The sequence below is a fragment of the Clarias gariepinus genome, chromosome 12, assembly GCF_024256425.1.
Source record: "Clarias gariepinus isolate MV-2021 ecotype Netherlands chromosome 12, CGAR_prim_01v2, whole genome shotgun sequence".
Lineage (NCBI taxonomy): Eukaryota > Metazoa > Chordata > Actinopteri > Siluriformes > Clariidae > Clarias > Clarias gariepinus.
Genome location: NC_071111.1, coordinates 4,984,485 through 5,012,032, shown reverse-complemented (window position 1 = coordinate 5,012,032; position 27,548 = coordinate 4,984,485). Strand labels below are relative to the sequence as shown.

Here is a 27,548-nt window from a genome sequence, read left to right as displayed (position 1 = left end):
TTAACATTCCATACACCTTGACATTCCTGACTCTTTAATATTTATACACCTTGACCTTCCTTACTCTCTAATATTCCATACACCTTGACATTCCTTACTCTTTAACATTCCATACACCTTGACATTCCTTACTCTTCAACATTCCATACACCTTGACATTCCTTACTCTTCAACATTACATACACCTTGACATTCCTTACTCTTCAACATTCCATACACCTTGACATTCCTTACTCTTCAACATTACATACACCTTGACATTCCTTACTCTCTAACATTCCATACACCTTGACATTCCTTACTGTCTAACATTCCATACACCTTGACATTCCTTACTCGCTAACATTCCATACACCTTGACATTCCTTACTCTTTAATATTCCATACACCTTGACATTCCTTACTCTTCAACATTCCATACACCTTGACATTCCTTACTCTTCAACATTACATACACCTTGACATTCCTTACTCTCTAACATTCCATACACCTTGACATTCCTTACTCTCTAACATTCCATACACCTTGACATTCCTTACTCTTCAACATTACATACACCTTGACATTCCTTACTCTTTAATATTCATACACCTTGACATTCCTTACTGTCTAACATTCCATACACCTTGACATTCCTTACTCGCTAACATTCCATACACCTTGACATTCCTTACTCTTTAATATTCCATACACCTTGACATTCCTTACTCTCTAACATTCCATACACCTTGACATTCCTTACTGTCTAACATTCCATACACCTTGACATTCCTTACTCTTTAATATTCCATACACCTTGACATTCCTTACTCTTTAATATTCCATACACCTTGACATTCCTTACTCTCTAATATTCCATACACCTTGACACCCCTTACTCTTTAATATTCCATACACCTTGACATTCCTTACTCTTTAACATTCCATACACCTTGACATTCCTTACTCTTCAACATTCCATACACCTTGACATTCCTTACTCTTCAACATTCCATACACCTTGACATTCCTTACTGTCTAACATTCCATACACCTTGACATTCCTTACTCTTTAATATTCCATACACCTTGACATTCCTTACTCTTTAATATTCCATACACCTTGACATTCCTTACTTTCTAATATTCCATACACCTTGACACCCCTTACTCTTTAATATTCCATACACCTTGACATTCCTTACTCTTTAACATTCCATACACCTTGACATTCCTTACTCTTCAACATTCCATACACCTTGACATTCCTTACTCTTCAACATTCCATACACCTTGACATTCCTTACTCTTCAACATTCCATACACCTTGACATTCCTTACTCTTCAACATTACATACACCTTGACATTCCTTACTCTCTAACATTCCATACACCTTGACATTCCTTACTGTCTAACATTCCATACACCTTGACATTCCTTACTCGCTAACATTCCATACACCTTGACATTCCTTACTCTTTAATATTCCATACACCTTGACATTCCTTACTCTTCAACATTCCATACACCTTGACATTCCTTACTCTTCAACATTACATACACCTTGACATTCCTTACTCTCTAACATTCCATACACCTTGACATTCCTTACTGTCTTACATTCCATACACCTTGACATTCCTTACTCTTCAACATTACATACACCTTGACATTCCTTACTCTCTAACATTCCATACACCTTGACATTCCTTACTGTCTAACATTCCATACACCTTGACATTCCTTACTCGCTAACATTCCATACACCTTGACATTCCTTACTCTTTAATATTCCATACACCTTGACATTCCTTACTCTCTAACATTCCATACACCTTGACATTCCTTACTGTCTAACATTCCATACACCTTGACATTCCTTACTCTTTAATATTCCATACACCTTGACATTCCTTACTCTTTAATATTCCATACACCTTGACATTCCTTACTTTCTAATATTCCATACACCTTGACACCCCTTACTCTTTAATATTCCATACACCTTGACATTCCTTACTCTTTAACATTCCATACACCTTGACATTCCTTACTCTTCAACATTCCATACACCTTGACATTCCTTACTCTTCAACATTCCATACACCTTGACATTCCTTACTCTTCAACATTCCATACACCTTGACATTCCTTACTCTTCAACATTACATACACCTTGACATTCCTTACTCTCTAACATTCCATACACCTTGACATTCCTTACTGTCTAACATTCCATACACCTTGACATTCCTTACTCGCTAAAATTCCATACACCTTGACATTCCTTACTCTTTAATATTCCATACACCTTGACATTCCTTACTCTTCAACATTCCATACACCTTGACATTCCTTACTCTTCAACATTACATACACCTTGACATTCCTTACTCTTCAACATTACATACACCTTGACATTCCTTACTGTCTAACATTCCATACACCTTGACATTCCTTACTCTTCAACATTCCATACACCTTGACATTCCTTACTCTCTAACATTCCATACACCTTGACATTCCTTACTGTCTAACATTCCATACACCTTGACATTCCTTACTCGCTAACATTCCATACACCTTGACATTCCTTACTCTTTAATATTCCATACACCTTGACATTCCTTACTCTCTAACATTCCATACACCTTGACATTTCTTACTGTCTAACATTCCATACACCTTGACATTCCTTACTCTTTAATATTCCATACACCTTGACATTCCTTACTCTTTAATATTCCATACACCTTGACATTCCTTACTTTCTAATATTCCATACACCTTGACATTCCTTACTCTTTAATATTCCATACACCTTGACATTCCTTACTCTTTAATATTCCATACACCTTGACATTCCTTACTTTCTAATATTCCATACACCTTGACATTCCTTACTCTTTAATATTCCATACACCTTGACATTCCTTACTTTCTAATGTTCCATACACCTTGACACTTTTTGCTCTCTAATATTCTATAAACCTTGACATTCCTTACTCTTTAATATCCCCTACACCTTGACATTCCTTGGGAATGGGATTGGGTTGGGATTTTTAGGGATACGATCCTCCAAACCATTCTATCACACAGGGGCAAAATCAGGATGAAATCACCCACCGCGGTGCACCGACACACTCCGCGGATGTCAGGGTATTTAGATAATCGATTCCCTTGATGCGTGTGAGTGCGTCCCTATGCTGAGACCTTCTCCATGTCTCTCCTCGAGCGTGACAGATCAGTGTGTTGGGCCACATGCCGAGTCCGAGCGATCTCTGAGGATTCACCTTTTTCACCCAGGAATCCCAGACACAGTTCATCTGATCCATATTTATTTAGATTATGTTCTAAACTGACCTGTTGCTGACCCATGGGCCGCTGGCCCACGACACCTTCTGACCTCTGACCCTGCCTGATCCATCCTGATAAGCCCGTGAGGTCTGCTCATAGATACGTGTGATAACTGAGGACGACTCCACTAAGAACCCATGCATGTGTTTTGAACTGCATCTGATACAAGCAGGTTTCATGTCACAGCTTATGAGTGCAGCCACACCCGAGTCTAACCTCAGAGCACACGGGTACAGGAGGGGTTTAATCCCTGGTCTCAGAGACTGGTACCTCTTCAGGAGTTTTTCCCTGTGATTCTTTTGTCCTGACGCCAGATACAGCATCCCGACTGTTACAAAGCTCTGACACTGGAGACCCTTCCATAAATGTTTACATCCTTCACATACATCCTATGTTTATGTCCTTCACATGCATGAGTTGTTACTTTAGGAACAATATAAGTGCATTTATATAACATCTGTGTTTGAGCTCTGAATCTCGTTACAGCGTATGTCACATGGACGCTGTCTGATGTACAGTGAGTGAGGTGTAACTAATTTACATACATGAAATTCTTTATTATACACATTCATCAGCTTGGACTCTGCCTGATCCAAAAGTCTCATAAACAGAATCATCTAATAATCAGAGCATCATTGAGTGGTAAAGACAGAAGAAATGATCATGTGTGTGTGTGTGTGTGTGTGTGTGTGTGTGTGTGTGTGTGTGTGTATAAGCTGTAGAGTACGAGCCTTCTCAGGAACCTCCAGACTCACAGGCTGTCCTGCTTCCTCTCCTCCCAGGATCCTGAAGCCGAAGCCGGATTTCTCTCTGTGGAGATCCACTTCCACTTCCTGGAACTCTGCAGAGAAACAGAGAGAGAGAGAGAGAGAGAGAGACTTTGGAATTCCTAGTTAAGAGATGTGATGTGAAATCAGAATGGCAGACAAGGCGATAGCGGTTAGCACTGTGGCCTCACACCTCCAGGGTCTGGGTCCGATTCCCATCTTGGGGTCTGTGTGCATGGAGTTTACACATTCTCCCTGTGCTTTGTGGGTTTCCTCCAGGAAAACATGGTTTCCATGTCTTTAGAATGTGGGAGGAAACCGGGTGTACCCAGAGGAAACCCACCAAGCACAGGGAGAACATGTAAACTCCATGCATATCGGGAATCGAACTTGGACCCTGAAGGTGCAAGGCCACAGTGATAATAAAATAATGCTTATGTTTTTTTAAAGGCACCCAAGGGGAAAAAAAAACATACTAGAACAGCCAAAAAAGTTTCTTTAAAAATTATGCAGACAAAAAATATCTGTCTATCTATCTATCTGTCTGTCTGTCTGACTCTCTGTCTCTATATATCCACTAATTCATCACCTGCCTTCATGCTCTAGCTTTCTAACCAATCACAGACGAGACAGAATCACTGACGCCAATCCTTACTCAGAACACGGGATTTCTTAACCTTACAAAAGCTGGCTTACAGTTTTGCACTTCTTTTTTAATTATTTCAAATCCTTATTATCTATAAATCACCTCATTATATATATATATATAAATAAAAGGTTTACATAAAAAGGGTTTTGTCTGTGCATTGGTCAGAACTCGCTCTTTCAGTGATACCTTTATGTTTCATACATTGGAAAACCAGAAACCAGTGTCAGACAAATTTTAGTCTGTATATCTGTATGTCTGTATATCTGTATGTCTGTCCAGCCAGATTTTATCACAGCATCACGCAAAACTGTCTGGACAGAATTTAATGAAACTTTGCCAGAAGTTAAACCTGCACCATAAGGGACATCAAAATGTTGAGTAAAAGCGACGTTATGAACAGTTGCGTGTTGGATTTAATAATCTATTTTAAAATAATCTACTAATGCGCTACTTGCAGACAGACAGACAGACAGACAGACATGTACGTGGGCTTCAACCTGAAATAATAATAATATCACTGATTACATTAAAGATCATTTTTGAATTTACCTTTTTAACACTATTTTTTGTTAACGATGTTTCTTTATGCTAGTTATAAATACACATGGTTTAGACTGACAAGATTTAATAGCTATAAAATATTGTGCTAAATTGAGTTAAAAAACAAACAAACAAAATTTAAGTCCCGCCTTTGTACTCTAGTTTTCTAACCAATCATAACGCAGAAGGTGGGATTTCTGAACCTCACACTTGTTAACAGTTTTGCGATTCTTTTTCATGGTAATGATGTCATTTGTACTTTCCTTTTCTCTAAGAGAACTTGTTCATGTGGTGCCTCCTCTTACCCTGACCCCAATACACTCTCCTTATCTCGGCTTAAAAGGGTTTTTTTGTTCTTCTTCATCGCCTTCTTTCCTGTATTTTTTCCTCCCTACAGAGGCTCAGCAGTGATCTGATTGGTCAGGAGGGAGACTGAAGAGCTCCTTGTCTCTCTGCTCTCACCTGAAGTCTTCTGTAAGTGTTTTAAAAGCAGCTCCACTCCCGCGGGATCACACCCCGCCCCAGTGACGCACTACGCTCCGGATAATCAGGAAACTGTTTTAAGGTAATGTTCTTTCCTTGAACTCTCGCTCATGCAGAAACATTGATCTGACTAAGTGAATGTTATTTCATTATTTAACGTCTTCCTCTGCTCAGGTTTATACATCCTCAGAGCTCACTGACGCTCAGCCTGGAATCTTTAACTCTCATCTATTTCTAGTTTCTGTATTGTGTGTAATAAAGTCTGTGTATTTGTGTGTGTGTGGGAGCCAGGTTCTGTCACTCACCCGAGGGGTCCGTTGGGTAAAAGGGTCGAGGCAGGACTGGTTCTGAAAGAGAGGCGTGAAGGACAGCCCATAAATCACAGCTCACACGCGCGCACACACACACACACACACACACACACACACACACACACACACACCGGCCCATTAAATCCAACCATCACAGAGGCCACGCCCCCTTCACTGAACCTGACCCACACAGAGGCCACGCCCTCTTCACTGAACCTGACACACACAGAGGCCACGCCCCTTCACCGAACCTGCCACAGAGGCCACGCCCGCTTTACTGAACCTGACGCACACAGACGCCACGCCCCCTTTACTGAACCTGACATACACAGAGGCCACGCCCCTTCACTGAACCTAACAAACACAGAGCCCACGCCCCCTTCACTGAACCTGACACACACAGAGGCCACGCTCCTTTACTGAACCTGACCCACACAGACGCCACGCCCCCTTCACTGAACCTGACCCACACAGAGCCCACGCCCCCTTCACTGAACCTAACAAACACAGAGGCCAGGCCTCCTTCACTGAACCTGGCACACAGAGGCCACGCCCCCTTTACTGAACCTGACACACACAGAGGCCACGCCCCTTCACTGAACCTGACACACACAGAGGCCAGGCCTCCTTCACTGAACCTGGCACACAGAGGCCACGCCCCCTTTACTGAACCTGACACACACAGAGGCCACGCCCCCTTCACTGAACCTGACACACGACAACATTCACTGAGCCACAAAGACTTTACTGAACCTGGCCACGCCTCCATTAATGAGTCTGACACACAAAGGCCACACCTCCTTTACTGAAACTGACAGGACACACACACGCAGGGGCCACACCTCCTTTACCGAGATTGACAGGACACACACATAGGCCACACCTCCTTCACTGAAACTGACAGGTCACACATAGACCACGCCTCCTTTACTGAGACTGACAGGTCACACACATAGGCCACGCCTCCTTCACTGAAACTGACAGGTCACACATAGGCCACGCCTCCTTCACTGATACTGACTTTTCTCAAAAGTCCAATTAATGTAATTAAATGGGTTTTTACACTAAGAAGCAGATCAATGTCACATGATTAGGTATAAGGTTAAAGGTAAGCTAAACTCCTTCATTGTCAGATTGTTAAAAGCACGATTCCTGGCAGTAACTGCATGTAACTGGTTATAGTGGACTCCAGGGTGTGAACCTTTTCAGACTAAAAGTTTTGTTAACTTTTTTCCCTTAAATTGGACATTCTAAACATAATTATACATAAACACATAAATTCTGGTTAATGCATTGATCTTAGAGATCTTACAGAATCCAACAAAAATCAACTCACAAACATTGTACATTCTGTCAGAGAGATAACTATAACCCAGGAGTGCGAACACTCGTACTCATCTGCATGTGAAAGAGTAATCACACATAAATTATAACACTGATCCAACATGTCTAAAAAAACCCCAACAAATCTATTTTTATCCTTCGTTAGTGTAACATTTTTGTTGTTGATGAATATAAAAAAAATGAGGTCTTTGCATAGCATATGAAATCTGAGACAAAACAGTAATATTAATTATAAATAATTATCTAAAACAGTTCGAAAAATGATAATTGATTTCTTGGTCTTGTTTCTCTCTATAATAATATTATAAATAATAAATTATTCTGGTGCTCACAATTACAAAATAATCTGTAACACTTTCTCCCCTCTTTTACACAGATTCACCCCGAGCTGGTGTTTACTTACGCCTACTCTCATACAAAGCCCTGGATTTGGTGTACAGGTCATAGGGATCAGGTTTGCTGAGATCAAGGCACTGAGGGGGGTCAGTAGCTGAGGGCCAGGGCAGGTAGGGGGCGCTGTGGGGCAGAACAGGGCCACAAACACCACCCTGATGGTCCCAATGCTCCAAAACCTGCAAATACAGCAGCACATCGAGTGAAGAGCCCTGAGCCATGACTTAGACATGGAAGAGTGAAAAACTTTGAGTCTAAGAGTCGGGCGCGTCAGTGGGAGGAACCGAGAGTCTGAGAGTCGGGCGCGACAGTGGGAGGAACCGAGAGTCTGAGAGTCGGGCGTGTCAGTGGGAGGAACCTAGAATCTGAGCGCCGGCGTGTCAGTGGGAGGAACCGCAAGTCTGAGAGTCGGGCGTGTCAGTGGGAGGAACCGAGAGTCTGAGAGTCGGGCGTGTCAGTGGGAGAAACCGAGAGTCTGAGTGTCGGGCGCGTCAGTGGGAGGAACCGAGAGTCTGAGAGTCGGCATGTCAGTGGGAGGAACCGAGAATCTGAGAGTCGGGCGCGTCAGTGGGAGGAACCGAGAGTCTGAGAATCGGGCGCGTCAGTGGGAGGAACCGAGAGTCTGAGAGTCGGGCGCGTCAGTGGGAGGAACCGAGAGTCTGAGAGTCGGGCGCGTCAGTGGGAGGAACCGAGAGTCTGAGAGTCGGGCGCGTCAGTGGGAGGAACCGAGAGTCTGAGAGTCGGGCGCGTCAGTGGGAGAAACCGAGAATCTGAGAGTCGGGCGCGTCAGTGGGAGGAACCGAGAGTCTGAGAGTCGGGCGCGTCAGTGGGAGAAACCGAGAATCTGAGCGCCGGCGTGTCAGTGGGAGGAACCGAGAGTCTGAGAGTCGGGCGCGTCAGTGGGAGGAACCGAGAGTCTGAGAGTCGGGCGCGTCAGTGGGAGGAACCGAGAGTCTGAGAGTCGGGCGCGTCAGTGGGAGGAACCGAGAGTCTGAGCACTTTCGGCACTCTGACCCGAGTTTAAGCGAACAAAAAAATAAAGCATTCACATCAATTACTAAAGACAAAGTACTGATTACTAAAACGTGAGTACAGATTACTAAACTGAGATCACTAGATCGGGGGTATAGATTACTAAAGTGAGAGTACTGATGACTAACCTGAGTACAGCATACTAAAGTGAGAGTATGGATTATTAAACTGATAATTATTAGATTATTAAAGTGAGAAAACCGTTACAAAAGCAAGAGTAATGATTACTAAAGCGAAAGTGCGTACTACTGAAGTGAGAGTACGAATTACTTAACTAACCTAACAGTCCTATAAGATGATGTTCTGTTTAAGACTCAGGGAGAACATCCACATCTCTCAGTCCCGGCTTAAAGTAAAAGCACATTAAATCCTAGTGATCTGTTTGAGAAAGACAGAGTGGATGGCAACAAAATAAGATAAATTACAGTATGCACATTTTAACCAGCCTGCACAGTTTAGTAGAAGAAGGCTTGAATTTGATAATCTATGCCGATGGTTTATTAATGTGTGCCTGAAATTTTTATTATTATCATTTTTACATCCATGACGCCTCCTGGGCTCCACACGCCCACTAGACATGGACAAGAAATACTTTCCAGTGGAGAAGCTTCTTCTTGTGCATTCAAGCATTTGTGTGTGTGTGTGTGTGTGTACTGCTCATAAATGGTTCTTGCTCTCTTTATTATTTTTATTATTGCATATGCACTTCTTAAAAACGTTTATTACTGTGTATGTTGTGCTGAGAACAGTTTGTTATTGTGTATATGCTGTTTATTACTGTTTATTTAATGCTTATAAATGTTTATTACTGCACATGTGCTCTTATCAAACCTTTTACTGTCTACAGTATGTACTGCTTATAATCGTATACCGCTCATAAAAGTTCATTACTGTAAACCGTTGGCGATCCTTGTTTATTTACGACTCATAACTATTTATTAAATTCAATTGCTGTTTAACTGTTTATTGCCGTTGATTTACAAGTGATTAGAGATTATAATGTATGATCATAATTTAAAAATGTTTCTTTTTCATTTAATTTGATCAATGTTTGCTTCGCTTTTTAATGTTGTGTTCCAGGTTTTTTTTAAATCACTGTTTATCACACTAATAAATTAGTGCTTTATTAACGGTTATTAGGAATTATGAGCGTTTTTTTACTGTATGTCACAAGTTATTCCTTTGTTTATTACAGTTATGTTATGTTGTGATCATCCTAACAGGATGGTTTAAGATCAGTTTTATTCAGATGTAAAGCTGCATCTGTCTCAACACTGACTCTCTCTCCCACACACACACACACACACACACACACACACACACACACTTTTTAAAAATGGAAAAACACGTTTTGTAGCAAAGCGTGTAATAAAAAAAAGATTTCAATGGCACATGTTTAATTAAACACACAGAGACTAATTAGCGAGGGAGAGAAGAAAGAGAGAGAGACAAAGCGATGCAGGTTTTATCAGAGCGGGTCGCTGTTGATGTAGCGTGATGGAGAGGACGAAAAGAACTGTCAATGTGTCATCAGCACACACACACACACACACACATCACTGTCAGGGGACTGTTAGAGGAAACAAGCAGGGTGTGAGTGCTTATTTAATCGCAGCGTGACTGTGAGATGTAACGTGTCAGAATAATATTTAAATCGAGGACGTAATGTTTGAGTCTCACGTCATGATGTAAGAAACTCCACTATCGTCTTCAGTAGGATGGAAGACCTGATAAGAGCTAAATAAAGATGTCTCTGTCTACCACTGCTCTAAATGGTGGTGGTATAAGAGGAATAAAACAGTGTGTGTGTGTGTGTGTGTGTGTGTGTGTGTGTGTGTGATGTTTTAAACTCAGCTCTCCAATAGTTGTTGTAAATGTTTAATGACGCGCGGTTCTGCTGTTGGTCCGCTGTACATTTCCGTAACACTGTTCCTGGTCACTCGTGGCTCCCAAGAACCTGCCGGAGACTTCCCTGGACCCGTGGCAGAGCTACAGGGTAATTACAGCAGCACCTACAGGTACAGTCGCTATGGTAGCAATACGCACTAGATAGGAATCATAGCTCTCTCTGTAGACCCTCCTGCCGCCTCTTATGGCTATTTATAATCTGCGTTCTCTGTGGCCTTAACGTTACAGTAAAGCGCCGTTCTGCGCCCTTATCTAGCGCTGTGATGTTTCCTATAGGCGCTGCCGTCGTGATTAGCAGCTACGCCGCAGCTAATGATGTCATAACAGAAATCATGACAGTGTGGCGTAGGCTTTAGGAAAATAATCTTCTTTTCATCTCTGCTTCCTCACCCCAGCATGTCGTCAGTCTCATTACTCCATCAGCTCAACAGAGAGGGTTTTATTCCTCTAGACTGAGTCGGGTGTTAACACGCATGAACTGATGAGAACGTCAATGACTAGGACTCCATGGTTACAGATTGAACTTCGTTATGGTTAATTAACTCTGTTTGGGTTTGGGTTTAAAAAGTGTTTAATTTATTATTGTTATTAATAATAATAATAATAATAATAATAATATTAATAATAAAATACAGCCCATATATTCTTAATACTTCTATACAGTATTGTGAGTTTCAGTGCCATACCCTGATTATAACACTTCATAAGAGGTAGAGGAGGATATCCAGTACAGGCCCTTAGTAAAGTAGGATATTTGACCCTAAAATGGTTCGTAAAATGATGAAAAAGTTTTTATTATCTGATGATGTCACTGGTTAATGTGCCTATGAGGTAACGTGTTATAAAAGTGTCTTCTGATGTTTTATGATCTATAATGTGACAAAGAGCTCGGACTGTATTTCCATAAGCAATGTGTACACCGTCTTATAACTGCATTATAACATGTTATGATTAAAAAAAAATACTTTGTAAGGTTTTCATGCATCTTTTATAACATTATTATTATTACATTTATTATAACACTAATTATAAATAACTAATCACTATAAAAATATGTATTATTTGTAAGCTCTGATAAGAAACATTTATATATAGTTATAATTATATATGGTTATAATTTCTTGCTTATTGGTGTTGTGTTGCAATGAACGTTACATATGATGATCGTGGATTTTTATAAATAATCACAAAAGTTTTACTTGATTTACTTGAGAATCAGATTTGTGAAAGTTTACTGATAGAATTAACAATGCAAAAGTGATGAAACAATTACGTTAGGACTGTAGATTAAATGTTATTGATGTTAATTTGTGTGTTCATGCTTTATACATAGGAAACCAAAACAGATACAATAATTTAGAAGAAACGAGGAGTCGCTTTAGAATTAACGTGTGTAATTACTGTGTTATATAAGTGTTATAACTGATTAATTAAGCATTCCGGACACAGATTAGTAGTTAGTGTTATAATAGGATTGTTTTGCTGGTAGTTCATTAACAGGATGCGTTAAAAAAGAGGACAGAAGAGGCTTATAGTGGGGTCATGATTCATTTTACCTGTTTGGGATTCTTCCAAGGTGGAAAGTGACCTGCAATGGTAAAAGAATAATGATAAAATAGGAGGATGGAAAAAATAATGGGAAATATTGTGGAGAATTGCAAAGAAAACAAAAGGATACGCCTTAAAATATAAATCTATATAAATACTAATTTTCCCTATCAAATACTGTCAATCACCATAAAGGACAAACTGTTACCATGAAACACGATCAAATGCCTTAAAGTATAAACAGTTAACATTAAACACTGTCATGCACTATAAAATACCAGTATTTACCAAATACCGTCAATCACCATAAAAAATACTAATATTATCACCATTATAGTAATATAACACCATGGTCAGGTCAGAAGACACCAAACTCCAAATTCAATACCAAACACCATTGAACTTTAATGCCTTTCATTAAACAACAGAATTAACCACCAAATACCAACATTCACCACCTAAAACACCCACATTCTATATCCAAAATTCCTTACCAAACACCACCGTCATTGTCCCTACAACACCAACATTTACCTTTAAACACCAACATTCTCCATTAAACACCAACATCCATCTTATACCAATCATTTTTAAACACTACCACTATCAAACACCAACACTCGACTGTAAACACTACCATTCTCTATCCAACACCCATATTCTCCATCAAACACCAGCATTCACTATTAAACACCAGCATTCCATATCAACCACCTCGATTCACCAATATTTTTAAACATTTACATTTAAACACCACCGTCCAACACCAACATTTTACATTAAACAACATTCTTCATCTTAAACCAACATTCAACTTTAAACACTACACCATCAAACACCATCATGCTCTGTCAAACATCATCCTTCATCAAATATCACCATCCTCCATCACTCCATCAACTTTAAACACAATATTCATCATCAAACCAAACAAACATGATTTTCCATTAAACACCACTAAATACAGATGTTCTCTAACATGCTGTACTGTACATCTGTTTTTAGATAACCCAGTTTAAAAAAAATTTGAAGACTGTAGATATCTCTCAGACAAATACCCGACCCTGTTAAAGCCTCAACACTGCACCAGTAACCCCAACACCGCGTGGTGTCGTAGCCTGCCGCGGCCTCTCCCACACACGCGCAGTTATCAAAACACTTTAACCTACAAACACTTTATTAGTCATTAGTAAAGAGGTGTTTATTTTCCTGCAGTAGGTTAAGATCAGGTGATGGACAAAATTAGCAAAGAGAACAATAAAAAGAAAAAAGGAAAATAATTGTTCAAGATAAACAAAGCATCTAAACATCAGACAGGTAAACTCTTCTGAGTAAGTGTGCTCTTCTGAGCTCTTTCAAAATTTGCCTTGAAGACAGATATAAATACATACACACACGCAAATCATCTGAATGGTTTTAGTGAGAATGGATGGATGGGATGGTATTCGCGAGTCTCTCTCACACACTTGTTTATTTCTACTCTTGTATAAAAGAAACTTTTCACATCACGCAGCCTTAACTACAAACCTACAAACTACAAGAAGTAACCGGTGTTTATGTGCTTCTCTGAGCCGCGCTGTCATCTCAGACCCGAGCTCGTCTGCTCTTACGCTCTTTAAATTCTGAACAAAGTGCTACACGTGCAGGGCGATGGAAGGTGGAGGAGAGAGAGAGAGAGAGGGAGAGAGAGAGAGAGAGAGAGAGAGAGAGTAAGTAGGTGTGGATTTTGTTGCCACAGGACGAGGTTAATAACTAGTCCAGTAGGAGACAGTTTTCCAGGGGACTCTCGCTACATCACAGAGACAAACGTCCAGACGTACGGTCCAGCAACTCATGTGTTCCAGTCATTATCATTAACTAGGGGTTGCCAGGTTTCGCAACATTGCTCTTATCTGCACATATCTCTGTTTCAACCTCTCAACCTAATTTCCCTTAAACTGTCTTCCCTTCTCCATACTTATCTTTCTTTATCTCCCTCTACTCATTCTCTGTCATCTCTATCTCTCCCTTTCTTCACCTTTATCCTTCTTTCATTCTGTTTTACTCTCCTTTATCTATATCTCTTTCATTCTGCTTCTAGTCTTCTTTTTCTTCATCTGTCTTCACTCCCTAACCTTCACCGTTCTCCATCAAGCACCACCGTTCTCCATCAAGCACCACCGTTCTCCATCAAGCACCACCCTCCTCCATCAAGCACCACCGTTCTCCATCAAGCACCACCGTTCTCCATCAAGCACCACCGTTCTCCATCAAACACCACCGTCCATTGTCCATCAAGCACCACCGTCCATTGTCCATCAAGCACCACCGTCCATTGTCCATCAAGCACCACCGTTTTCCATCAAACACCACCGTTCTCCATCAAACACCACCGTTCTCCATCAAACACCACCGTTCTCCATCAAACACCACCGTTCTCCATCAAACACCACCGTTCTCCATCAAGCACCACCGTTTTCCATCAAGCACCACCGTTTTCCATCAAGCACCACCGTTCTCCATCAAGCACCACCGTTCTCCATCAAACACCACCGTTCTCCATCAAGCACCACCATTCTCCATTCATTCATCTTTAAACACCAACATTCACCATCAAACATCAACAATCAACTTTAAGCACCACTGTCCTTCATCCAACGCCAACGTTCTCTGATTCTCTCTATACATCTCTCTTCACCTGTCACTCTCCTTCATCTCTACTGCCATGTGTGTGTGTGTGTGTGTGTGTGTGTGTGTGTGTCTGTGTGTGTGTGTGTAATGAGGACATCTGATATCTAATGCAAAATCAGCAGCTTCCCAGAGGCTCACAGCCGGCGTGTGTTTTATTATCTGTGTGAGACATGAATCCCACTGTGATGTAACTGCACTACACACACATGAACCTGCTACATCTCACACACCTCCAGCACTCTGTTTGGCCGAGCCAGCTGCTAAGACGTGACCTGGCTGTGGGTGATTGGCTTTATAGAGCATTCAAACGATAGAGTGAGAAAATGTACCTGAATATAATGAGTGCTGGCATGGTAAAGGGGATAATATCACACACAAACACACACACACACACACACACACACACACACACACACACGGAATCTAGCCAACTCATCTAAGCAGGGAACACGCAGGCTGGATCCTTGGGCAGGATGCCCGTCTCCTAGAGTGAGATCTGTGCCAATTACAAAGCGGCTCGGATTACAAAACATAAAAAAAATAAAAAAATAAATAAAAATTAAAAGATTAAAAACAGCACTATTAAATGGCTTTGAAGAGATTTCCACAACACCTGTACACACACACTGAGTTTTCTGCTCTTACACACAGTACATATGTTTTTCTTTATAAGGTGAAGTCAGCATCCATCAAATATCTATCGAACCCGTCACTCTGGCTGTGTCCTGAATTACACTTTTAGTCAACTCATTTACATACACACTCTGTTAATGTGCTCGACGTAAACAGGCTTTTGGACACGTGAGAACATAGTCTGATAATCGAATACGGATTCCGAGAGCGCTTAAGTGATCAGGTCAGTGCCTGCTTCCAAGTGAGTCGACTTCCTGCAGAAAGTGAATCAAACATACACTGTGGTTCGGGGGGTGCCACGAATCACCATCAATCACAATTTAATACCAATATTCACAATTAAACACCGTAAATCACCATAAAATACAAATAATTACCATGAGACACCATCAATCACCTTAAAATATAAACATTTAACATTAAACACTCATTCACCATAAAATACCAGTATTCACCAAACACCATCAATTGCCATAAAATACCAATAATACCATCATAGTAATATAACACCATGCCGGCATCAGGTCACAAGATACCAAACTCCAAATTCACTACCAATGACAATTCTCTACTAGTAAACACCAACATTACCCATCAAACAACAGAATTAACCACCAAATACCAACATTCACCACTTCATTCTGTATTTAGGGTTGCGGGGGGGCCTGAAGCCTATTCCAGGAGACTTATGAGGCAGGGTGCACCCTGGATGGGGTGCCAATCAATCGCAGGACAAACAAACACATCCACTAATTTTGGGAACACCAATTAGCCTAATATGCAGTCTTTGGACTGTGGGAGGAAACCGAGTACCTGGATGAAACCCAACAAGCATCAGGAGAACATGCAAACTCAATGCACACAGACCCTGAGAAGGGAATCAAACCCAGACCCTGGAGGTGCAGGGCGACAGTGCTAACTGCTACAGAAACTAATTATCTGACAAGAAATTAACAATTTGTTAATTAGTTAAAAAAATTTAATGATCTTATTATTGTTTTAAATTTCACACGCTTTTCTTAACCATTAGTCAAACTCGTTAACAATCAACCTTATTAATAAATAAGGACAGCCGGACGCACATTTCCCCCTCAGTTTGAGTTGTATTTAAACTTCTAGCTGCACATTCTGGTGTTTCCCAGACCACAGGATCGACACTGACCTCCACATATTAACTGTCATTTTCTCATAAGTTATAAACAAGCATGTAAGGAGTCTGGCTAATAAGGAAGAAAGGATCTTTATATTTATAAGATCATGATGCGTACAGAATCACAGGTATGACCTGGGTGTTGTAATAATATCGAATCGGTTGGTCCCTTGTGATAATCGTCTCTAATTATAAGTGGAAATAAAATCCCAGTTAGTTTTTGTGTAGGATTATTGTTAAACCACACCAGTCCTTCACCCTATAGCTGAAGGAACCAGACCGGTTTAATATTTCCAGCGCCTTTCCTGCACGCTGTATTATCTTAGATTAGATTAGATTGGATTAGATTAGATTTAGCTTTATTGTCGTTGTACAAAGCAAATGAAATGCGGTGCTATTACTGAGCGACTGTGTTACACAGTGATGTGAATAATAACCGGCGAATGAGGTGGGGTAGCGAGCGCGGTGAGGGTTGCGGCGTGCTGCAGAAGTAATGATCAGCCTGTGTGTAGTCCGCACACACACCCGGTGAATGAACGCCTCCGATTTGTCCTAATGACAAGATTACAGCTGCTGCAGATCATTAGCACGCTGATGAGACGATACGGAGCGATCTGTATTCCTAAAGCAACCTGGAGCCGGGCGACACTCTTACACTCGCTGTTTATCATTATAGCGCACACACACTCTCATACACACACGATCCTCCATATTGATTGGTCAGAATGAAAAAAAATTATGAATTATATAAGGTAGAAACGAGGATGAAATAAACTGTCTTCGTTGGTACAGTAAGGTGCTGTGGTGTAAGAGGAATAAACACTTTGACAATAACGTTATAAGAAAATTATCAATTGAAATTTGTTTTCCAATTGAAACAAACAAACAAACAAACCGCTAAGCTCCACCTGCTTTTACAAAAAGAGTCTGTTTGAGTGGGGTGAACACATAAATAATGACATCTAGCTATAAAGATTCAACATTCCTCATCCAGAAAGGTGTACTTAAGGTACAGTATCCTGTGGGCGGAGTTAGTTAGTTAGTTTCGCAGGTGGCTGTGTATATTGTAACGATTATCATCTTTGGGATTTAAGTTGTGTCTGATAAGATCAACTGATCATTATTTAGATCCAGGACATAAATCTTGTCCAAGTAGTCCTTTTAACATAATATCGAAGACTAGAAGCTGGAGAAGATGGATAAGTGACAGCACATAGAACATAGAACTGATGGGTTATTACAGCTAGAACCAGGGCCTGATGGAGAACTAGTGCTAGCATCTGGACCTAATTAAGAAGTAAAGCTAGAACCTAGACCTGAGGTAGAACTACAGCTCGAACCTGGACCTGATAAAAAAACTACAGCTAGAACTGCTGTAGATCTAGAACTGCTGATCTGATACTGGCTACAGTAGTACCCAAGCCTAATGGAGAATTAGACCCCTGACCTGCTGGAGACTTACAGCTAGATCTTGGACATCATGGAGAACTACAGCAGGAACCCAGACCTAATAAAGAACTACAGCGCGAACCCAGACCTAATAAAGAACTACAGCGGGAACCCGGACCTGATGTAGAATTACAACTTAAACATGAACCTGATGGGGAACTACAGCTAGAACCCAGACTTAATGAAGAACTACAGCTAGAAGCTGGGCCTGATGAAGAATTAAAACTCGAACCTGGGCCTGATAGAGAGCTACAGCTAGAACCAGGATCTGATGGAGACCTACAGCTGGAACTTGGACCTGATAGGGAACTATAGCTAGAACCTGGACCTAATGCAGACCTACAGATAGAACATGGATGTGACAAAACCCCACCTAGGACTTATTTGCAAGCAGATATTAATTGCCAAAACATGGGCCTAAAATAGAACAGGGAACCAGAGAGAGAGAGAGATCCAAGTCCAGGTCCTGCGTCTGAGAGAAAACCAAAGTTAGAACCTGGACCTAATAGATAACTACATTAAAATCTGTGCCTGGTGAAGAATTCCAAGCAGAACATGGATCTGGTGCATAACTAAAGCTATAATCTCAATCTGCTAGAAAACTACATCTAGAACATCAACCTTACAGATAATTATAAGTGGAAGAGAACCACAGCTCGCCCTCGGAACTGCCACAAAAAAGACCCAAAAACGACCAGAATCTAAACCTGATAGATAACAACAGCCAGAATCTGGACCTACAGCTAGAACATCAACCTTGTAAAGATGTATTGACCTGTTGAAAATGCCAGAAGCAGAACCTGGATCATGTGAGCTATAACCTAGACAAAGAACTTGGACCTGATAAAGAAATAAACCCAGAATCTAAAAACAATGAAACCTCAGCTTCACTAGGTGTCAAATCAATTAAAAATAAGAAGATGAGAACTCTGTTGAACTAAATCTGCTGTTCTGATAAATATTTACAATTCTGATCAGTACTTGACCAGCAGGAAAGACCCCACCAGATGGCGCTGTGGTGAGGAAACTGTGAGACAAAACTGAGAAACAGAGATGCTGCCTGGCCTCAGAACGCTGACTCGGACTCAGAACGCAGTGATGGTGCCAGTTTACCCAAAACACCATCTGCAAGCAATTACAGAACCGCTGACGGAGAATCAGATGCTGCCGACGCCACAATCTGCTTCAGACTTACGTTCTGATCGGCTTTACAGAACCGGAGACGAGGATAGCACAAATGAAAAAATGGGTCAGGTCTGAATTCCAAAAGAAAATCAAACATGGCAAAATGAAAATAAATAAAACAGATGGTGTGAGACAGGTTGTGAGAGAGAAAGAGAGAAAGAGAGGGAGAGAGAGAGAGAGAGAAATTGGGCATCAAACACAATGTAGTACTCAGTCATAACGCTGATTTTACTCTCATTCATGGGTTCCGCAACAGAACAGCAGTAAGGTTCTGGTCTACCAGACACTGAGGATACAACAGATCATTAACACCAACCTCATCATCACACTTTAAAGCAAATAAGGAGTTGGCAGGGAACTCAGTTAGAGAAGTTAGAGAACCTGAACCTGATCCAGAACCACACTCAAAACCTGGACCTGATCCAGAACCACACTCAGAACCTGAACCTGATATAGAACTACACTCAGAACCTGAACCTGTTCACAATTAGAATCTGGACCTGTTACAGAACTAGACTCAGAACCTGAACCTGATCCAAAACCACATTTAGAACCTGGACCTGATCCAGAACCACACTCAGAACCTGGAACTGATACAAAACTACACTCAGAACCTGGACCTGTTCACAATTAGAATCTGGACCTGATCAAGAACCACACTTAGAACTTGGACCTGACCCAGAACCAAATTTAGAACCTGGGCCTGATTCAGAACCACACTCAGAACCTGGACCCGATCCAGAACCACACTCAGAACCTGGACCCGATCCAGAACCACACATAGAACCTTAGAATTTGGACCGTGATACAGAACTACTCTTATAACCTAAAGCTTATAAAGAACTGAAGATAGAACCAGATAAAAATAAATAAATAAATAAAGCTAGAACCCGAAGCTGACACTAACTGAAGCTCGAATCTGTTGCTGATGGAGAATTAAACCAAGAACCAGTACTAAAGTTAGAACCTGGAGCTAATAAAGAACTGAAGCTAGAACCTGAATCCGATTAAAAACCTAAAGCTAGAACCTGGAGCTGATGGAGAACCACAGTTAAACAGCTCTACACCTGGATATTAATATAATGAAAGCCTGATTTCAGTGTTTTTGTCAGAGTTCACTGAGTTCACTGCAGAACTACTGCAGTATATGTGTGTGTGTGTGTGTGCGTGCGTGCGTGTGTGTGTGCGCGTGTGTGTGTGTTCTCTCAGCTCATAGTCATGGCGTCACACAACAACAGACGGAACGTTCACACATGACAGTACAGGACAGTCTGTTAGCATGTCAAAGCTAAGCCCACTGACAGACGCTACTGTTCAGAATCTCACTACACACTGCTACACACACACACACACACACACACACACACACACAGACCAATTAATTATTTTTCATTTTCTCTCTCTCTTTCTCTTTATACCTGCTCTTGCGGTATAATCATTTTATCTCCTCTCTCTCACGCTCAACACACACACACACACACACACACGCACACACACACACACAATACTCATCTCTTTTTTAAATCAGATATTGACTCCTGAAGGACAGAGGTTATACTGGATCAGCATCTGGTTAAGAGGAGACTTAACCTCTGTAAAGTGAAAACTGTCCATCAAAGAGAGATCACCAGTAAAAACTAGTGCACACACGCATACACACACACACACGCACACACACAAGGATAACAGGCAGAGAGGCCACGCCTCCTTCACTGAAACTGACAGGACACACACCGGCCACGCCTTCTTTACTAAGACCGACAGGACATGCAAATAGGCCACGCCTCCTTCAGTGAAACAGACAGGACATGCAAATAGGCCACGCCTCCTTTATTGAGACTGACAGGACATGCAAAAAGGCCACGCCTCCTTCAATGAAACCGACAGGACATGCAAATAGGCCACTCCTCCTTCATTTAGACTGACAGGACATACAAATAGGCCACGCCTTCTTCATTGAGACTGACAGAACATGCACAGAGGTCACGCCTTCTTCAGTAAGGCAAACAGGACACACAGAGGCCACGCCTCCTTCAGTGAAACCAACAGGACACACAGAGGCCACGCCTCCTTCAGTGAAACCAACAGGACACACAGAGGCCACGCCTCCTTCAGTAAAACCAACAGGACACACAGAGGCCACGCCTCCTTCAGTAGGACAAACAGGACACATAGAGGCCACGCCTCCTTTACTGAGACTGACAAGGCACAGACAGAGGCCTCACCTCCTTTATTAACACTAGCAGGTATGAAGGCCACACCTCCTTCAGTGAGACTGGCAGATACAGAGGACACGCCTTCCATATTCAGGTTAATATTTAGAAAGGCTTCACCTACTCGCTAAGATGTTCCTGTATAGAGGACACATCTCCTTCTTGGAGACAGAGACCGATTGCTCAGTTCTGATCTCTGTAATTAATTATCCATCAAAAGGGTGCAATTATTGGAATAAATTTTATAACGTGTCAAATGTCAGCTCTCTCGCTCGCTCTCGGGAGTTTGTACTTATTAACACCATTACTCATAGAATGAGCACTCTAACAAATGGCATGACTTTATTTTGTGTGTGCTGACTGTACTGACTGTATCCAGCTGTGCCCCTGCAAACACTGACAAATCTCTGCTTTAACAAAATGAAGAATGTTTTTGTCATATGAAACTGACTCAGAAGAACATCTCTCCCTGTGACTGCTTAAGCAATTCAGATCATATACTCTGCTTCTAAAAACAGGAAGAAATATTATCCCTCACAACCCAGTCACTATCTTATCTGAAGGTTCTGTACTCAGAAAGCCTTCAACACCAAGACAAGTGCTAATCCAATAAATTAAAGACTGGGGGTAAACAAAAGTCATAAAAGCCATAAAGATATTAAATATTAAAATTTTAGGGTCATATAAACTGAGAATAGACAAGTGCGAGAACTCTAAAGACTATCCAAGTGGCAGAGCCATAAATACGCTGACCAACCATGCATTACAGCCCTAAAGACTGGGACTACATTTACATTTAGGCATTTGGCAGACGCTCTTATCCAGAGCGACTTACATTTTTATCTCATTACACATCTGAGCAGTTGAGGGTTAAGGGCCTTGCTCAAGGGCTCAACAGTGGCAACTTGGTGGTTGTGGGGTTTGAACCTGGGATCTTCCGAACCATAATCCAATGCCTTAACCACTGAGCTACCCCTGGCCCACTGGACTACCCATTAATACTAGAACTAACCAAGTGTCAGATCAATACAGAATGGGACTAACCAAGAGACATAAAACTGGGATGAGACAAGTGTCTGAGCTGTAAGAGGATAATGATTGGGAGTATCCTAGTGGCAAAGTTAACAAGACTGGGACTACCCAAGTATCCGAGCCCTAAGCAAGAGTCAGAGTCCTAAATCCTGTCACTAACCACGTTTTAGAGCCATAAAGTCCAGGACTAATCAAATGTCAAGACACACTTGTGTTAGAGCCACCAAGTGTTAGAGCCATAAGACTGGGACTAACAAAGTGTGAGCTGTCAAGGATGAGACTAACTCAGTGTCTGAGCCCTAAAGTTTGGGACTAACCACTGTAGGATAAACACAAGAATTAGAGCTGTAAAGGAAAGAACTACCCAAGAGCTCTAATAGCTGGGATTTAGCAACCAAAGCAGTCGTACTAATGAAGAGCTAAGGCCCTTAAGATTTGGACTGGAAAAGAGTCAGAGCCATAAATACTAAGACTAACCAAGAATAATTACAGTCCTGTGTACATTGAAGTTTTTAAAGCGCCTACTTAATGGTCGTAAACGTAATTTAGAAAACGTCTGTGAAATAAAACGTCTTTACAATTCTAACTACAGTACAATACACATTGTACTTTGGACACAGATGTGTCTTTGGATTACAGATAGCAGCTTGTAACTGCATCGTATCTCTTTAGAGCATTATAATGTATGTCTCCTTCCTGCGAGAGACTCCCGCAAAGGAAATACAGCCGGAGGATATTAATACACTGTCAAAATGACTAGTGTGTGTCAGCATCTATTTTTACAGCCTTTGTGCTTCTGCTAATCACAGCGCTGTGACGTTTAGGGAATACTAAACACTGGCTGTATCGAGTCATTCAAACCATATGAGTCAGCAAATCATCAGGGGCGACCCGGCCCAACCGACCGATCAACTTTGATCTCGAGCTCAAACACACATCGAAGTGAAAGCAATTCTGATCAAGACAAACCTGTTCACCGCAGGTTCAAGGGAACGAAATAAATCCCAAACCTGCTCAACTTTCTTACCCCTCTCTCTCTGCACAAGCAGGGTGGCCTCGGCTCCGACCGAACACTCTTTCAGCAACTCCACCACCCGTGTATGAGAAAGCGTAAGGGCCGGCCGCTGGTTGATCTCCACGATCAGGTCTCCTTCACACAGGCCAGGGCAGCGCTGAGGCTCTAGCACCTGCTTCACCCTCTGACCCCCATCACTGTCTGCTACAGTGAAGCCAAATCCATCTGGCCCCTTCACAATGGTGACGGCAATCAACTCCGTCCCCGATGATGCCACAGACACACCGTCATCCAGGAAGTGCGCGGTGCGGCTCAGGTACTCCATATACGTGTCATACGTGGTGCAGTTACGGCCGTTAAGCAGCAGGGGGCGGTCTCCCAATAGACCCAGAGGAGAGATCATGGTGTTTCCTGAATCCTCAGCGTCGTAGGGTAACGGGTATCCTCGACAAAGAGCCAGGGTCACGCTCTGCCCGATGGGAACTGACTGGAATAGCTTTACCACGTCCGCATGAGTTGTCCCAAGAACACACACCTCGTTTATGTAGACGATCACATCACCTAAAAACATAAAAAGACATGAAGAATACATTTTTAACAAGAAAGAAAGGGCTGAGAAAAAAAATTATATGTATCGTCTTTATATTTCTATAATAACAGCTAATTAACAAGGACTTGTACAAAGACTAGCAGAGACTGAAGCTTTAGTGTTCCTCAGTGAATTCTGAGATAGCACCAATTAGATTGTCTATTATTATGTAAAGCAGCAGGAAGCAGAGGGGAGGATTCAAGAGTTTGCCCTCAGAGCTGAGTGTGTTTGATTTAATGCAACATGGAACACATCTATCGACGAGTCTCACCCTTTACAGCTGTTCCATGACGTTCAGGAATTTTAATCAGTCTGGTTAAACACAACTGGCATTTGCCTTCAAACCCAAGTGACTTGATCAACAATATCACACCATCAAGGAAAACAAATGACGTGTAAACAACCTCCTAGTTCCATTTCACCCTCTGACTAAAAACCAGAAATGATCTCACCTCCTTTCTAATCTAACTTAGTAGCTGATTTGATATTTAAATACAAGATAAAATTAAAAAGTGACTATTTATATAAAAGCATTTTTCTTGTTGTTACTTCCAATGGAAAGGGTGTGTGGTCATGGTGTCAATCTCTCCTAGTGAAGGGGTGTGGTCATGGTGTCAGTCTCTCCCAGTAAAGAGGTGTGGTCATGGTGTCAGTCTCTCCTAGTAAAGAGGTGTGGTCATAGTGTCAGTCACTCCCAGTCAAGGGGTGTGGTCATAATGTCAGTCTCTCCTAGTAAAGGTGTGTGGTCATAATGTCAGTCTCTCCTAGTAAAGGGGTGTGGTCATGGTGTCAGTCACTCCTAGTGAAGGAGGCGTGGTCATGGTGTCAGTCTCTCCTAGTAAAGGGGTGTGGTCATGCTGTCAGTCACTCCTAGTGAAGGAGGTGTGGTCATGGTGTCAGTCACTCCTAGTGAAGAAGGCGTGGTCATGGTGTCAGTCACTTCTAGTAATTGGGGCGTGGTCATGGTGTCAGTCACTCCTAGTGAAGAAACGCGTGGTCATGGTGTCAGTCACTCCTAGTGAAGAAGGCGTGGTCATGGTGTCAGTCACTTCTAGTAATGGGGGCGTGGTCATGGTGTCAGTCACTCCTAGTGAAGGAGGCGTGGTCATGGTGTCAATCACTCTATATCAAGGAAGCGTGGTCATGATGTCGGTCACGCCATAGCGAAGGAGGCGTGGTCATGGTGTCAGTCACTCCTTATCAAGGAGGCGTGGTCATGGTGTTAGTCACTCCTAATGAAGGAGGCGTGGTCATGGTGTCAGTCATTCCTAGTGAAGGAGGCGTGGTCATGGTGTCAGTCACTCCTAGTGAAGGGGTGTGGTCATGGTTCCTCTCAAGGTTTCTTCCTATTACCATCTCAGGGAGTTTTTCTTTGCCACTGTTGCAGTTGTCCTTGGCTTGTTCATCAGAGACAGTCTTATCATTTTGATTCATACTGTACACATTCACATCTCTGGCCTATTCTGGATTGTTTGGAGGAGCTAAAACTTTGGCTGGCAACAAACTTTCTGAGCCTCAATGAGAGTAAAACTGAATTCATAGTGTTTGGTCCCACTGATCAATGCGTATATGATTTTAAAAGTACATCTCTATCACCGTACAGTACCTCATGTGTCAGAAACCTGGGTGTTTTGTTTGACAGTAACCTCAAATTTGATAAGCAGATAAGTACAGTGGTTAAGTCTTGTTTTTATCATATTCGTCTTCTTTCAAAAGTAAAGCCATTTCTATCTCTAAAGAAGCTTGAAATAGCTATGCATGCATTTGTAACATCTCGGCTTGACTACTGCAACTCTTTATATGTCGGTGTCTCTCAGTCTTGTGTCTCTCGATTGCAGTTAGTCCAAAATGCAGCAGCCCGGCTTCTCACAGGAAAGTGTAAATACGAGAATATTACGCCGGTTTTAATTTCACTTCATTGGCTGCCAGTTAAATATAGAATTGACTACAAAATCCTAATGTTTGTTTTTAAATCTTTACATAGTCTGGCCCCACAGTACTTAACTGATTTGTTACAGCCTTACATTCCACCAAGATCACTCAGATCTACTAATTTTAATTTGTTGCAAGTGCCTAGGACAAGACTAAAAACCAGAGGTGACCGTGCCTTTTCTGTTGTTGGTCCAAAGTTAAGGAACGATCTCCCGTTTCACATCAGAACTGCTCCAACCTTGTCTGTTTTTAAGTCCACTCTTAAAACTTATCTATTTTCCTTGGCGTTCAACATCTCTTGAACTATTGTTCTGTGTTTTTGGCCTTAGGAACTTCGCCTGTGTTTACAGCTTGTGTGATATCATGTTTTATAATTTGTGTCTGTCTTACTGTATATTTATTAATAGTGTTGTAAAGCACTTTGGTCAACCTCGGTTGTTTTTTAAATTGTGCTCTATAAATAAAAATTGTATTGTATTGTATCTCATACAAACTTAAATAATTCTTTTGATTGTGTAAAGTTGCTTTGTGACAATACCAATTGTTAAAAGCGCTATACAAATAAACAAAATATTTAATTGAATGATCAGTCACTCCTGGTATAGGAGGTGTGGTCATGGTCACTCCGGAGTTGCTCTGAATATGGTCGCTCTGGATAAGGCACCTGCTAGATTCTGTAAATGTTTCGAATACTGTATCACACTGAGACAGCCTACATTTGTACTGTTTAAAATAATTACTTTTATGTTTATACAGTCTCAGCTCTAGCAACCATAACACAGCAATTGAACAGACTAAATACCACCATTAATCACTGTGTCCGTTAATCCCAGAGCTGACAGAGCTAATTCCACTAGTTAAACATAATGTGGATGTTTATAAAGAAAGAAAATCATTCAAATCCACAGAGTGTGAGATACACATATTCAACTTCATCATCCACTGTCTGTCCTGCATCCTGTCACGTGCGTTTGCATAAAGCACCAAATGTGTAAACACCATCCCGGGCTTTCTATAAACACCTCAGCACCAAATAGGATAATGTACAAACACCTGGATCGGGCATTGCACAAATACTTCAATAATAACTGGACATGGTATAAACACTACAACGCCACAGTGGACATGGTATAAACTCCCAAACACCACACTGGACAGTGCATTAACACTTCAACACCATATTGGGAATGGTACAACACTTCCAAAGAACATTTGGCAAGGAACAAAACAATCTAAACACCCTACATTATATAAATGCCTCAAGACAACACTGGACATGGTACAAACACCTCAACACCACAGTGGACATTGTAAAAACATGCAAATACCACCCTGTAGATAGTACAAATACCTCAGAATCAAACTGG

The 27,548-nt window shown here is 41.5% G+C and overlaps 1 protein-coding gene across 4 annotated transcripts in view; it reads right to left on the bottom strand.

Moving 5' to 3' along the window:
* magi2a (membrane associated guanylate kinase, WW and PDZ domain containing 2a) overlaps positions 1-27,548 on the bottom strand; it is a 132,968-nt gene that overhangs the window by 16,361 nt on the left and 89,059 nt on the right. For all 4 annotated transcript variants that reach the window (XM_053508604.1, XM_053508605.1, XM_053508607.1 and 1 more), the window contains 5 exons: positions 23,673-24,221; positions 12,322-12,353; positions 7,836-8,004; positions 6,083-6,124; positions 4,094-4,179 (listed from right to left, as the gene is read on the bottom strand). In XM_053508604.1, the coding sequence (XP_053364579.1) occupies positions 4,094-4,179; positions 6,083-6,124; positions 7,836-8,004; positions 12,322-12,353; positions 23,673-24,221 (878 nt within the window). The remainder of the gene's footprint in view (positions 1-4,093; positions 4,180-6,082; positions 6,125-7,835; positions 8,005-12,321; positions 12,354-23,672; positions 24,222-27,548) is intronic.